We start from the raw sequence: 14864 nt of genomic DNA, 5'->3' as shown, positions 1-14864 counted from the left end.
ATCAGCCAGTATTTTGTTTTACAATGATAAGCAAATCATTTGACAAAAAGCAGCACTCCATGTTCCCAACAACTTCAGACATTTTAATGCCAAGTGACAAAATGCTGACAACGTTTGGAGTTTTCTTTAATGAAGAACATTCGCATTCTCAAAATCAGCCAGCTAGGGTTGTACTTTTCATAGTTGAGACAGAAGACTTAACTGATAATTAGGTTATTGGAACAGATTCCAGACTGGGACAAGCCACAAGTTCAAAGCCACTCTTCTGACCTTTCGACACAAAGAAGATACGCAGACATAGTTTTCTGAAACTAACTGCATGGGACAGATATGAGCTGAAAACACAGTTTTATTTATTTCATGTGCTAAAAGAAGAAGAACAATCCAAGAGGCCCTCAGTTCATCCAAACTACACTGACAAAGTAAGATTAAATTACCCTCATGCACTAAATGCAGTTTAAAAACATGACAGATACCTGCTTTGCAGAGGCTGAATCTTAGGAGACTTGGGAAGCTTAGAAGCTTCAATTGCAAGAAGCTGAACGGCACCATTGTCGGATGCAATGGCTAAGTAGTGGGACCCCTGGCAGAATGTAAGTGTCTTGACACGTCCTCCAATTCGGCTATATGTAAGAGTAGATCTGCACAAAAGAAAACAGAACACATTTCTGCAAGGGCCATACAAGCATTATTATTACTATTATTAAATAAATAACCACATGGCTATTAACCAACAAAATTACTAGTCTGAGGTCTGTTTCATCTCGCTCTCATAACCTAAGAATCATATTCAAAAGCACTAGCATAAAATCACCTTTTCTTCTCATATTTTCAAATGGCCATCCCCACACACTTCTCTGCTATCACACAAAGACTGTCCATCCTCCTTTCCAACTGGAGCTGCCATTCTTGTCTTCATCCATTCTCCTTCCATTCTTGCAATACCTCAAACCCTACTCTTGCACCCTTTAGTAAATCTATAATTCCTAGAATGCAGCCTGACACAGCGGGAAAAGCACTGGCTTTGGAATGCAAGGCCTGAGTTTCAGTACTGACTACCCATATGACCTTGGGCAAGCAAGCCACTTACCCTCCTGTGTATCAGTTTAGTCATCTACAAAACAGGACTGCCCTAACTTCTCTACTTGGAACACAGTGAAGCACAAAAAAAAAAAAAAAAAAAATGTAAATGATAAAACACTTATAAATGCAAAATATTTATTATATTCAGTCTCTCTCACACACATCCTGACGTCTCAAGCTGTCTACTCCCCTTTCTCAAATTCACTGTCAAACTTGAATAGATGATCTACACAGGGTGCCTCCTATTATCACCAATCCCCTCTTTCAGCACCTCCTTCATAAGATGCATACTCATCCTTCTAGAGGACCATGCTTCTGAAAGATCATAAGCACCTAATCACCAAATTTATTCACTTCCTTCTTTTCTATTTGTTTTACTTTATTATACAAGCCAATACATATTATAAAAAAATATTAAAATACAGAAATGAATATGAAAAAGTAAAAACATTTATAATTCTACCACCCAGAGAGAAACACTATTATCATTTTATTATATATCTTTCCAAAAGGTTTTTCTATGCATACTACAATATATTCATATTTGCTTTTTAAATAAATATGAAATCATATTTTTTTATTAATCATTACTCTCTAGTTCACTTTTTCTTAATTACAGCTTTGTTGGGACACGATACAATATAGTATTCTAATAAGTGTGTAATTCGGTGATTTTTAGTATGTCAACAGAATTCTGCATAGATCACCAGTATCTAATTCTACATTTTCATCATTCCTACAAAGCCCATAAAGAAAGCCCACCTCATATCCATTAGCACTCATTCCTCATTTTCCTCTCCCGCCAGCCCCTGAAAACTAATTTGCTTAAGTTTTCTATGAATTTGCCTATTTGGAGATTTTTTTTTTTAAAGATCTTGTTTATTTATGAGAGACACAGAGAGAGAGAGAGAGAGAGAGAGAGAGAGACAGGCAGAGGGAGAAGCAGGCTCCATGCAGGGAGCCCGATATGGGACTCAATCCTGTGACTTCAGGATTACACCCTGAGCCAAAGGCAGACGCTCAACCGCTGAGCCACTCAGGCATCCCTATTTGTAGATTTCTTGTGAACAGTCATACATTATGATGCCTTTTGTATCTGGCTTCTTTCACTTAACATAGTGCTTTCAAGGTTCATCCATTCCCTTTTACAGCCAAGTATTATTCCATTCTATGGAATTACATATTTTCTTTACCCATTCATCAACTGATGAACATTTGTGCTGTTTCTGCTATTTAGCTATTATGAATAATGCTGCTGTAAACATCTGTGAGTCTTTGGATACACTTCCCAAACACGGTGCCTACAGGGACCCAACCAGTATGGTAGACAAATAAAGAGAGCCAGGGACAAGGCATTTGTAGAGAAAGGAATACCAATATTGCTCAGTCTCCTGCATTTGCTTGCTCTATCTTCCTCTCTTTTAATATTGAGATATAATTTACCTATTTTAAGGAGATTGATAGTATAGTCACTAAGTTTTGTAACCATTACCATTATCTAATTCAAGATTACATCACCCTAAAAAGAAACCTTGTACCCATCAGCAGTCACTTCCCACTCCTCCATTTCCCCAGCTCCTGACAACTACAGATGGTCTTTGACTTAAATTTTTCAACTTTATGACAGTGTCAATGCAACAGGCATTCAGTTTGAAACCATGCTTCAAACTTTGATCTTTTCCTTGCTAGTGACATGCTAGCCATATAATCTTCCCATAATGCTAACCAGTGGCAGCCAGCTGCAACTCCTAGGCAGCCACATGATCACAAGGGTAAAAACCCAACTCCCAACCATTCTGAAGCCCCACACCATTCTGTTTTTCTTTCAGTATTCAATAAATTACATGAGATACTCAACAGTTTATTATAAAATAGGCTTTGTGTTAAATGATTTTGCCCAACTGTAGGCTAATGTAAGTGTTCTAATTCTAAGCACACTTGAAGGTAGGCTAGGCTAATAAGCTATGATGTTTGGTAACTTAGGTGTAATGAATGCATTTTTGACTTATGGTATTTTCAACTTATGATGATTTTATCAGGATATAACTCCATCATAAATCGAGGAAGATCTGTACTAAATCTACTTTCTGTCTCTCTGTCTCTCTGTCTCTGTGGATTTGCCTATTCCAGACATTTCATATAAATGGAATCATCCAATGTGCTAGCTGATCTTTGGATCAGGCTTCTTTCACTTAGCATAACGTTTTCAAGGTTTATCCACATTGTAGTATGTGTATTTCACTCTTTTTTTTTTTTAAGATTTTATTTATTTATTCATGAGAGAGAGACAGAGAGAGCCAGAGATATAGGCAGAGGGAGAAGCAGGCTCCCCATAGGGAGCCTAATAAAGGACCTGATCCCAGGACCCGGGATCATGCTCTGAGCCAAAGGCAGAGGCTCAACCACTGAACCACCCAGGCGCCCCTATTTCACTCTTTTCTGTGGCTAAATAATACTCTATTTTATGGAGCATACACATTTTGTTTTCCATTCCAAACTTGCAGACATTGTGGTTTCCACCTTTTGGCTATTATGAATAATGCTGCTGTGAAAATGTGTGTACACATTTTTGTGTGAACCCAACTGTCTTGGGTTTATACCTACAAGTGGAATTGAGAGGTAATCATTAGATAACTGTGTTTAGCATTTGAGAAACTGCCAAACTGTCTTCCGCAGTTACTGCACATTTTACATTCCTACCAGAAAGGTATAAAGGTATCAATTTCTCGACATCCTCTCCAGCACTTCTTATTGTCTTTCTGATTATAGCCATTCTAGTGGGCATGAAGTATCTCACTATGGTTTTGATTTGCATTTCCCTAGTGACTAATCATGTGGAGCAGCTTTCTGTATATTTATTGGTCCTATATAGAGAAACATCTATTTGAATCCATTGTCTATTTTTTAACTGTCCTTTTATTACTGAGTTGGAAAAGTATGATTATATATATACATGTGTATTTATATTTACAAGAATATCTCTTGCTTTCGGGGTTGTCCTTTCATCTTCTTGACAGGGTCCTTTGAAGCACAAATTTTGTAATTTTGATGAAGTCTCATTTGTCTATTTTTTCTTTTGTCACTTGTGCTTTTGAGGTTATGTTTCAGAAACACTTGCCTAATCTAAGGTCATGAAAAGTTATATACATACATTTTACAGATTAGCTCTTACATTTAGGTTTATGATCCATTTTTTAAAATTCACTGGAAATTTACCCTTTTGCATATGAATACCCAGAACCAGTTGTTCATGCTATTCCTTCCCCCAACTGTCTTGACACCCTTAACAAAAAAACAATGATCATAAAGGTATTTTGCAAGTCAGTCTATACCACTGATTTATATGCATGTTCTTATGTCAATAACACACTCTCTTGACTATTGAACTCTGCCGCAAATCTGGAAGTTTGAGATCTCATTCTTGGTTCTTTCAAGAGTATTTTTATTTAAGTAATTTGCATTAATTTATGAATTTTAGAATCAGGATATCAATTTCTCCAGAAATGCTGAAAATTTCATAGGGATTGCCCTGAATCTATACCTCAATTTGGAGAGGACTGCTATCTTAATAATGTTATGTATAGCATTAAGTGAAGATAGGATGTCTTTCCATTTATTTAGTTCTTCTATAATTTCTTTCCATGATGTTTTGTAATCTTCAATATACTACAGTTTTAGTACTTTTTTAATAAATTTGTTCCTGAATATTTTATTCTTTTTGATCCTACTGTAAATGTAATTGTTTTCTTAATATCACCTTTGGATCTTTGCACACAGAAATGCAAATGTGTTTACTGTATATAAAAATACAGCATACTCTTGTATTCTGCAACTTTGGTTAACTCATGTGTTAGTTCTAATAGGTTTTCTTTCCATTGCTTAAGATACTCTATAAACAAAATTATGCTGTCTGCTAATATAGTTTTACTTCTTCCTTTCTAATCTGTATGCCTTTTATTTCTTTTTCTTATCTAACTGCCCTAAAACCTCCAGGAAGTGGCAAAAGTGGACATCCTTATCTGGTTCCTCATCTCAGGGGGGAAGCTTTCAGTCTTTCACCATTAAGTATGATGTCAGCTGTGGGTTTTTTGTACGTGTCTAGTATCAGTTTGTTTGAATTGTTATAAAAGGGTATGAGATTTTGTCAAATGCTTTCTGCTGAGATAATCATTTGGTCTTTATCTTTTGTTCTAGTCATCGTATTTATTCCTTGACTGATTTTCCTATGTTGAACATGTTTGCGGTCTTGGCATAAACTGAACTTGGTCATGGTATATAATCATTTTAATATGCTGGATTCAGTTTACCAGTATTTAGTTTAGGATTTTTATACTTATATTAATTAGGGGTATTAGACTATTGTTTTCTTGTGATGTACTTGTCAAGTTATGGCATCAGGATAATATTGGTCTTAAAAAATGAATTAGAAAACGTTCCCTCATCTGTTTTTGAAAGATGGATGCTGCTACTTTAAATGTTTGGTAGAATTCACCATGAGGCCTGGGCTTTCCTTTGTGGGAATTTTTTTTTAAATAACTAATTAAATCTTTTTGTTCTAAATCTATTCAGATTTTCTATTTCTTTTTATTAAAATATTTTATTTACATATTAGAGAGACAGAGAGAGAGAGGAAGAGAGAGAGAGAGAGTGCAAGCCCACATGCACACACAAGCAGGGGAGAGGGAGAAGAAGGCTCCGAGTCTGACAATGCGGGGCTTGATCCCAGGGTCCTGGGATCATGACCTGAGCCAAAGGCAGATGCTTAACCAACTGAGCCACACAAGTGCCCCTAGATTTTCTACTTCTTGCGTCATTTTTGACAGCTTCTGTCTCTCTAGGAATTTGTTCACTTCATCTAGGTTATTTGTTGACATATAATTGTTTATAGTGTTCTCTTCATAATTTCTTTTATTACTTGTCACATCAGTAGTAATGCCACTTCTCTCATTCCTAATTTTAGTAATCTCAGTCCTCTCTCTTTTTTATATTGGTTACTGAAGAAAAGGCTTGACAATTTTGATCTTTCCAAAGAACAAACTTTGCTTTCGTCGGTTATTTCCTCTTTAGTCTTTATTAATTCCTTCCTTTTACTTGTTTTGGGTTTGCTTTGCTCTTCTTTTAGTAGTTTCCTAAGGCTAAGGCTAAGTTATTAAGATTTTTCTTCCTTTTTTTTAAGGATTTTTATTTATTTGAGAGAGAAAGAGAATGCAAGAGAAAGCACAAGGTAGGAGGAGAGGGAGAAGCAAACTCCTTACTGAGCACGAAGCCTGAGGTGGAGCTCATTCCCAGGACTCTGGGATCATAACCTGAGCTGAAGGCAAACACTTAACTGTCTGAGCCACCCAGGCACCCTGATCTTTCTTCTTTTTAAATATAGATGTTTACAGCTATAAATTTCTCTCTGAACACTCCTTTAGCTGGATTTTATAAGTTTTAGCATGTTGTGTTTTCATTTTCATTCATCTCAAAGTGTTCTCTAACTTCCCTTTGTTTTTTTGTTGTTGTGGTGGTTGTTTTCTAACTTCCCTTAGAACCACTGGTTATGTAGCCATGTGGTGTTTAATCATTTATTTCACTTACTTTATTATTTCAGTTATTATACTTTTCAACTCCAGAATTTCTATTGATCACTTCTATCTCCTTATTAATATGTATACCTGGTGAGACATTTTAATTTACTTTTAATTCTTTAGGCACAATTTAATTCTTTGAATATATTTTGAATAGCTAATTTAAAGTTTTTGTCTAGTAAGTTCAGTCTCCAGGATTACTGAGGCATAGGTTCCATTAACTGCTTTTTGCCTCCTGTGTATAGACCATACTTCCCTGTTTCTTTTCCTGACTTGCAATTTTTTGTTCAAAACTAGATATTCTAATTAATATGTTAACTTTGGAAATAATATTCTAATATTTGGAAATAACAGTATTCGGAAATAACATTCCAGACATTTCCTTACATGCCTTGAAATGATAAGTGTCCTAGCCTTTGTTGAGGTTCTGTGTGTTTGCAGCACACTTTCAACAAAGCAGTTTATAATTCTGCTTTATCTCTCATTTCCTGCTTGCAGAGTCTCAAGGTCGGCCAGAGGCAAGAGCTCCGGATCTTCTCGGTTCTTTCTTGGGCATGCGCACAACCCTATGCATGCATGTGGCCTTCCAGATGTCTATGAATAAGTCTGAACTTTTCAATGGCCTCTACAGACCTCTCATTCCCTAGTTCTTCCTTTTAAGTTCCTTAAAGCTTCCTTTTAAGCTTGTTAGCTACAACTGGTAATGCCACCTCAGGCTGCTGCAATGTTAAACAAATAGCAATGATAGTTTCAACAAATGCTCTGTGGGCAGAGTTTTCCTCAAAGAACAGGATAAGTCAAATCAAATAAAAACAGACTTTGAAAATGGAACTATAGCAATCTGGCAGAAATGTCAAATAGTGACATTTCTTGAGAGATGGGGCTTTTATGCCATTATGACCCATCCAGTCACTGCGAAGCTGCTGGTTTTCAGGGGTACCACAGTGCTGGGACTGCTAATTTCAAAGTTATCGCACAGCCTGATAAAAGGTTGGGGGGCTATTAATTTTCAAAGTTACTGCACTGCTTGGTAAAGGATAAAATTAGGGAACATATGGCTCATTCTTCTGAGAGTAAGCTGACTTTTTTTTTTTTTAATTTTTATTTATTAATGATAGTCACAGAGAGAGAGAGAGAGAGAGAGGCAGAGACACAGGCAGAGGGAGAAGCAGGCTCCATGCACCGGGAGCCCGACGTGGGATTCGATCCCGGGTCTCCAGGATCGCGCCCTGGGCCAAAGGCAGGCGCTAAACCGCTGCGCCACCCAGGGATCCCTAAGCTGACTTTTTTGAATAACACTTCAGACTAATGCAGGACTTAATTTCTAGAGTTCTGAAAAAGTTGATTTTGACAGTATCTACTAGTGTTCTATTTTTATTAGAGAACAGATTTTTAGAAATCCTTACTTTGTCATTCCAAAAATAGAAACCCTACGAATTCTTAAACCTACTTCTTAAACCTACCTTCTCACACAATGTAGTGATATATTTTATATCAAAAATGTATTCCCACATCAGTTTTGTATTTGCACCAGCACTTATTTATCCAATCTTACCTCTACTGCTGAACTTTTAGTTTCTAACTCAAGAAGGAAGAAAATGAGGCACCTGAGTGACTCAGTTTGCTAGGCATCTGCCTTTGGCTCAGGTCATGATCCCAGAGTCCCAGGAGAGAACCCTTTGTTGGGCTCCCTGCTCAGAAGTCTGCTTCTACCTCTGTCCCTCACCCCACTCATGCTCTCTCTCACTTGTTTATCTTTCTCTCTCTCTCTCAATGAAATAAACAAACTCTTTTTTTAAAAAAGAAAGAAGAAAATGGCAGAGCCAAGAACCGCATGGCCTAAATCACTATCATATTCAATGAGAAAGTCAGGACTGGGAACTGGGTAGTCAGCCAACATAATGCATAGGGGGAAAACCTCAAGAGTCAGAAATGTACTAGTATTATTTCCTAAGAAAATACTTTTTCCTAAGAAAAAAGAGTTTTGCTGCTCTTTTCCAGACACCAGCTGTTCCTCACTTGGATCTGACAATAATAATGGCCTGCTTCTCTCCTAATCTAGTTCATGAAGTCATGTGATGAGGACAACACATTCTGTTCCCTCCCCCTCTTCCCCACACTGGAATGAAGCACCCCCAAGCCACAGCCTACTGCACTCTACAAGACAGCAGGTGTTACAGAAAAGCAAGAGAGCAGATGCATCCAGAGGAAATCCAATCTCCTAATTATCATATAAACTTCCCAAAGATTATACAGTCTGCTAAACTGCCACATTTTCTGGGATACTACTGCTTAAAATATGATACTGGAATACAGAAGGCATGGCTTGGTTAATAAAAACCATTTGGGAATTAACAAATGAGGCTTTTGTAAAGTTAATCAATGATTCCAAATTATTTCTTGAGAGATTTACAAGTCAACTGAACTTCTCCCCCTAATAAAAGGGACAATGAATTCAACTGATGTTGATAATGACAAAGAGCCATTGAAAAAAGTGTTTAAAATACCAATGAGGAGGCTTAGGTGGATCAGTGGTTGAGCACCTGCCTTCCACTCAGGTCAAGATCCTAGAGTCCCAGAATCCAGTCCCACATCAGGCTCCCTGCATGGAACCGGCTTCTCCCTCTGCCTATGTCTCTGCCTCTCTCTCTCTCTCTCTGTCTCTCATGAATAAATATATAAAATATTAAAAAAGAAAAGAAAAGAAAAGAAAGAAAAAGAAAAAAAGAAAAGAGAAAAGAAAAGAAAAAAGAAAAGAAAAGAAAAGAAAAGAAAAGAAAAGAAAAGAAAAGAAAAGAAAAGAAAAGAAAGAAAAGGAAATGCTAATGAAAATGCTAACACTGGGGGGAAAAAATCAAAATGGTTGTAGGCAGGGGTTTTCCATCAAGGGACATTAGGGGGCACTCTTCTGGTGAGATGGCTACATTCCATAACTTGAGAGTGGTTTAGTTGCCAAGTGTATGTTATTTGTTGGAACTCACAGAACTGTTCACTTAAGATCTGTGTATTTTATAGCATATGAATTTCGTGCCAAACAAAAAAATTATAAACACTTATTGATCTCTAGTTAATATATAAATAAGCTGAAGTGCTTAGGGGAAGTGTACTGATGTCTGCAACTTATTTTGAAATACATTTTATAAAGATGAACTGATAAGGGGAAGGATAATTATGTGACATAGCAAATACAGTAAAATTACAGACTGTGTGGCAAGTATATGAATGTTCACTGTGAAACTCAACTTCAATTGTAAGTTTGAAATTTCATAATAAAATGTTGACAAAAATTTGCTAAATGGAGCCAGGATTCTGTTATTGGTTTTTTATTTGTTCCAACCAATGCAATGCCAAGGAAAAATGAACATGAAGATAATTAAACATAGAGTAAGAACTCTTACTCTTTAAAAAAAATAATAAAAAATATTTATTTATTTATTTTTAAAAAAATAATAAACAGCACAAAACTGTATCATATTGTTAAAAGTAAACTTTTGACTTATTTTAGTTATCAAAGATATTTTGATGATTTTGTGTTTAACTGTAGTCACTGAAATGATAACGAGAGATTATCCACATCTTTTTAACACATGAAATTCGATTTTGATTTCTAGTAGCTTTCTTTTCAGACTCAGGCCAAGCTAAGCACAGAACAAATGTGAATGTGGTAGGACCAATGAGGATGAGGGAATGGGGAACTGGCAGACAAACAGACTGAACACCAAGAAGGCATATTACTATAAAAATGTACAAATCTAAATCACACTTACCAAAATTACCCCATGCATAAAGAGTCTTAGAGATTTCAAGTCATCACTAGTCTCCATCTTGGCCATAACAGTAGGGCAATGGTACAGTGTTTTCCTTACATAGCAAGCCATTCCATCATTTTTTTCTTTTCTCTTGCTCTTACTCCATCTAACCCACTTGGCACATCTTGTTGGCTCTACCATCAAAGTATATCCAGAATCTCATCATTTCCCACTACCTCTACTTCTGCCTGAATTACTATAATAGCCTCTAACTACTTTAGTATTCTCAATAAAGACCCATAGTAATTCTATTAAAATTTAGGTAAGATCATGTCTCTCTTCTGCTTGAAACCCTAAAAAGGCTCATCTCACTCAGAATAAAAGTCTAAGTCCTGTACAATAGCTTACAAGGCCCTACGTAATCTGGCCCTGCTTACTCCTCCCTCTGGCTCAGTCTACTCCAGCCACACAGGCATTTCTGCTGTTCCTCAAAACGTGCCAAACATCTTTCTAACTCAGGGCTTTTGAAATCCCTCTTTTCTCTCCCTGGAATGCTCTTCCCCAAGATATCCACATGACTCTTTCCTTCACCTGTTTCAGGTCTTTCCCCAAATGACAGTTCTCCGTGAGGCAGTCTCTGGTCAATCTATTTAAAATTCCATCTACCCCAATCCCTATTCTATACCCTATTCCTCTTTCCTGCTATATTTTTCTCCAAAACATTTTTACCTTTTAACATACTACATGTTTTATTTATTTATACTATTGCTTGTCACTTCTCACAAAAGGGAAAGCTCCAGAGAACAGGTATTCTTGTCCATTTATCATTGCTATATCCCCAGTTCCTAAAACAGCACCTGTCAAAATGAGCACTCAATAAACATTTATTGACTGAATAAATGGATTCTGCTCCCAAATATTATTACCTGGTAGTGGTGGTCTTCCCCTCCATCTTTTGACTATTCCAGATTTTCACCGTGCCATCGTTTGAACATGTTGCAAAAAGTGAATGTTCATCAGAGACTCTAATTCGATTTACAGCAGATTTGTGTTCATGGAGATGTGCAACTAGTAGCCCTTTAGGACGCCACCCTAAGGAATAGCAAAGGAGTATGTGTGAAACTATAGTTTACAAATAGAATATTCCTCTCACCTCCAGCTACAGCCATCAATGACCAGCATGAGAACAATCATAATAATCAAACAAAGGGTACGGATAGCTAGCCAATACAGAATGGCCTACTAGACCATGACTACTACTCAGCTACTACTGAGTAAGACATCCAAGATAGCAATTAAGTGTTGAGCAAACAGCCTTAGAAAGACTGAATCTGGGGCCCTCCCTACCATCTAGTACACAACAGTCACTTACCACCTGGAAAAACCCTGACTACTTGCTCAACAGTCATAGATGATAGCTATCCTAACTTAGAGAAAATGGGTGCTAGGGAGGCAAACAGGTTCTCAAAGTCCCAAAGACCCAGATCCACCATAATATAATGTGTGATCCTGGGGTACTAACTTAAACTATTTAAGCTTCAATTTCCTCAAATGTCAAATGAGGGAAATATTACTTAACCTAAAGGGTGAATAAGGATAAACAAGATGTACAAAGTGTCTAACATTGTCCTAGATCCACAGTAAACACCCAAATGTTGATTTCCTCTCTACCTGCAATCATTTATTGTATAGTATCAAAATGTTAGTTTAAGCAGTATTATGAACTATAGCCTCAGAATGCCCATGGATTTTCTAGTACTTTCTTTGGAACATCTATATATACTTGTTTTATTATATATATTCTTTTTTGTGTATGATTAATTTCCTCTAATAAACTATAGATTTTTCTGAGGCCAGAGACTATGTCTTATCCATTCTGAAGCATTCACAGTATCTAGCATAGGTCTTTGCATACAACTGTAATAATCAATGTTTGATGAGTCAACTTTTATATTAAGTGAAACATTTAATAATTTAATATTAATCAATTTTAAAATAAAACAAAACAGAAAGGTATGCTAAAGATCATCTTGTGTTGGGATTTAGCACAGTGTCTAATTAAGTGGTAATAATGTTATTTTAGGATAGTATTATTTCTTTTTACTATAAAACAAAAATGAAACCAAGACTATGGCCAAACCTTGCAAACTCTAAAATAAAAACTACCATTTTCCAACTTGGATCTCTCGCTTACATGTGTGGGAACAACAGCTGAATGTGATTTTTAAGGAGGATATGCTAGATTTGAAAGTGATCAAAAACACTTTGCCATGAAGTCTAAATCTACCAGGCTAGATTGAACATTTCCCTCTAAAGAAAATCAATTTCACACAATCATTCAAGTGTGGAAAGAAAAATAATCACAAGTCCAACAGTCACTGAACATTTCTTAAACCTTAAAACTTGATACCTTTTCTGTGATTACTGAATAAAAAGTATAGCTCCACTTAAGTATAAAAGGCTACTTATAAAGCCAGATTCTATCATCAAATAAGTAGACAGTGTATGATCAACTTTTTTGGTTTTTAAAGTGGAGCTGGTATACAATACTAAACTGTATTACAGAAACAACTTAAATTCTCCAGGATACTATTTGACCTGAGATGCCACTTACTACATAATAATATTTTTTTATCTTTAAATCATTTATCTCTACCAGCTTTTTCTCCTGGAGTATACAATAGAAGCACACAGGAACTCACATGATTTTAAATCTCTACACATAAGCATATCATGCACTTCTCAGAGTTTTCAAGTTAAATTTTTATTATTAAAATCTATATACAGAAACTCATTTTTTAAAATCTGCAAATCTAATATCAAAAATTAGCTCTACCACATTTACACTGGTCAAGACTATTAATATAGTTGGGCCACATTTTCATCTGACATATCTCTAAGTTTCTTCTAAATCTTCTTAAAATATAGCAGTGTTCCCACAAAATGTTAATGTTGATAATCAGTGGTGGAGTTACAGATGATGATTTTATTTTCTTTTTAAAAGTACCCATTACTTTACAAACGTTTTATCTTTTTTTTAAAGGTTTTATTTATTTATTCATGATAGACATTGAGAGAGAGAGGCAGAGACACAGGCAGAGACAGAAGCAGGCTCCATGCCAGGAACCTGATGCGGGTCTTGATCCCGGGACTCCAGGATCATGCCCTGGCTCAAAGGGAGGCGCCAAACCACTGAGCGACCCAGGGATCCCCTCTTTTTTTTTTTTTTTTTTTTTTTAAGAAAATAAATAGACATCAAACCCTTCGGAAATTAAAAGCTGGAGCTTACTCCAAGAAGACTAACATTCTATGAAAAAGTGGCATGACACTAAGCAGGCAGGTAAAAACCCAGTGCTATAAATGGAGAAAATGGACCACAAACAGGCTGAAACACTAAGTACCCTAAATAAGACGCTGCAAGTTGCCCCCACAACTAAGAAGATCCAAACTTCACAAAAAAATGATTTAAACTTTCTCACGTAATACTTCTTCCTCAGGGCTTCCAAGTTTTGCTCTTACTTTCTTTGCCTGGTAATTAATAATCAGCATCCTGCATTAGATTCTAATTTTTGGCACCCAGGCTAGAATACAACTACCTAGCAGTGGCACTTTTACCAGGTGGTGGTGGTTTACTCTCCCATTCAGCATTTTCCATCATTTGTTTAGCTATCCTCTCAGCGTTACACTGCTCCCGCTTTTGCTGTATGAGCTGCTGAAGTTCTGTTTTACAAGTTGTGATCCGAATCTGGTAGGTAGATGGTAAAATCGCACTACTTAAAACTTGTATTGCTGGTTTTCTATTTTGGACATTTGTCACTTCTGGAAGCTGCAAAACAGAATTGTTACTATTTATGTCATAAGGAAAGTATACTTGATGACAAAAATGTACTCATGTTCTCTCTATTCATTGTACCTGCTTTTTTCCTTATTAATGTAAGGAAAATTTTTAAATACATTTACATACACATTTTTTTTTCATTGAAAACCTAACTAAAAGTTTAACCACAAATATTACATTTCCAAACCTCTACATTATTTAAAAAAAAAAAACTATCAGTACATCAATAACATTAAACAAAAATCTTCATTAAAGAAACAGAACTTTATTAGTTGGTTCAGTTAATATTTTTCATTTAAAATACGATTGGCTTATTTCAAATATATAAAGATCATCATAACATTTTTTTGAGGATTTTATTTATTTATGAAAGACAGAGACAGAGAGAGAGAGAGAGGCAGAGACACAAGCAGAGGGAGAAGCAGGCTTCATGCAGGGAGCCTGATGTGGGACTCGATCCCCAGACTCCAGGATCACACTCTGGGCTGAAGGTAGGTGCTAAACTGCTGAGCCACCCAGAGATTCCCCATCATAACATTTCTTACACATGGCAAACTGGGGACTCTTCTTCCAGGAGTGTTTTTGCTATTTTACAGATATGTTACATACATTGGAGGAAGGAGA

The 14864-nt window shown here is 36.2% G+C and overlaps 1 protein-coding gene across 3 annotated transcripts in view; it reads right to left on the bottom strand.

Moving 5' to 3' along the window:
* Positions 1-14864, bottom strand: part of PIK3R4 (phosphoinositide-3-kinase regulatory subunit 4) — a 77659-nt gene that overhangs the window by 12726 nt on the left and 50069 nt on the right. For all 3 annotated transcript variants that reach the window (XM_072792812.1, XM_072792811.1, XM_072792813.1), the window contains exons 12-14: positions 14018-14228; positions 11329-11494; positions 477-641 (exon numbers count right to left, since the gene is read on the bottom strand). In XM_072792812.1, the coding sequence (XP_072648913.1) occupies positions 477-641; positions 11329-11494; positions 14018-14228 (542 nt within the window). The remainder of the gene's footprint in view (positions 1-476; positions 642-11328; positions 11495-14017; positions 14229-14864) is intronic.

Source organism: Canis lupus, chromosome 22 (genome assembly GCF_048164855.1).
Source record: "Canis lupus baileyi chromosome 22, mCanLup2.hap1, whole genome shotgun sequence".
In the NCBI taxonomy this organism is placed as follows: Eukaryota; Metazoa; Chordata; class Mammalia; order Carnivora; family Canidae; genus Canis; species Canis lupus.
The sequence above is the reverse complement of the archived record's forward strand: the minus strand, read 5'-3'. Positions and strand labels throughout refer to the sequence as shown.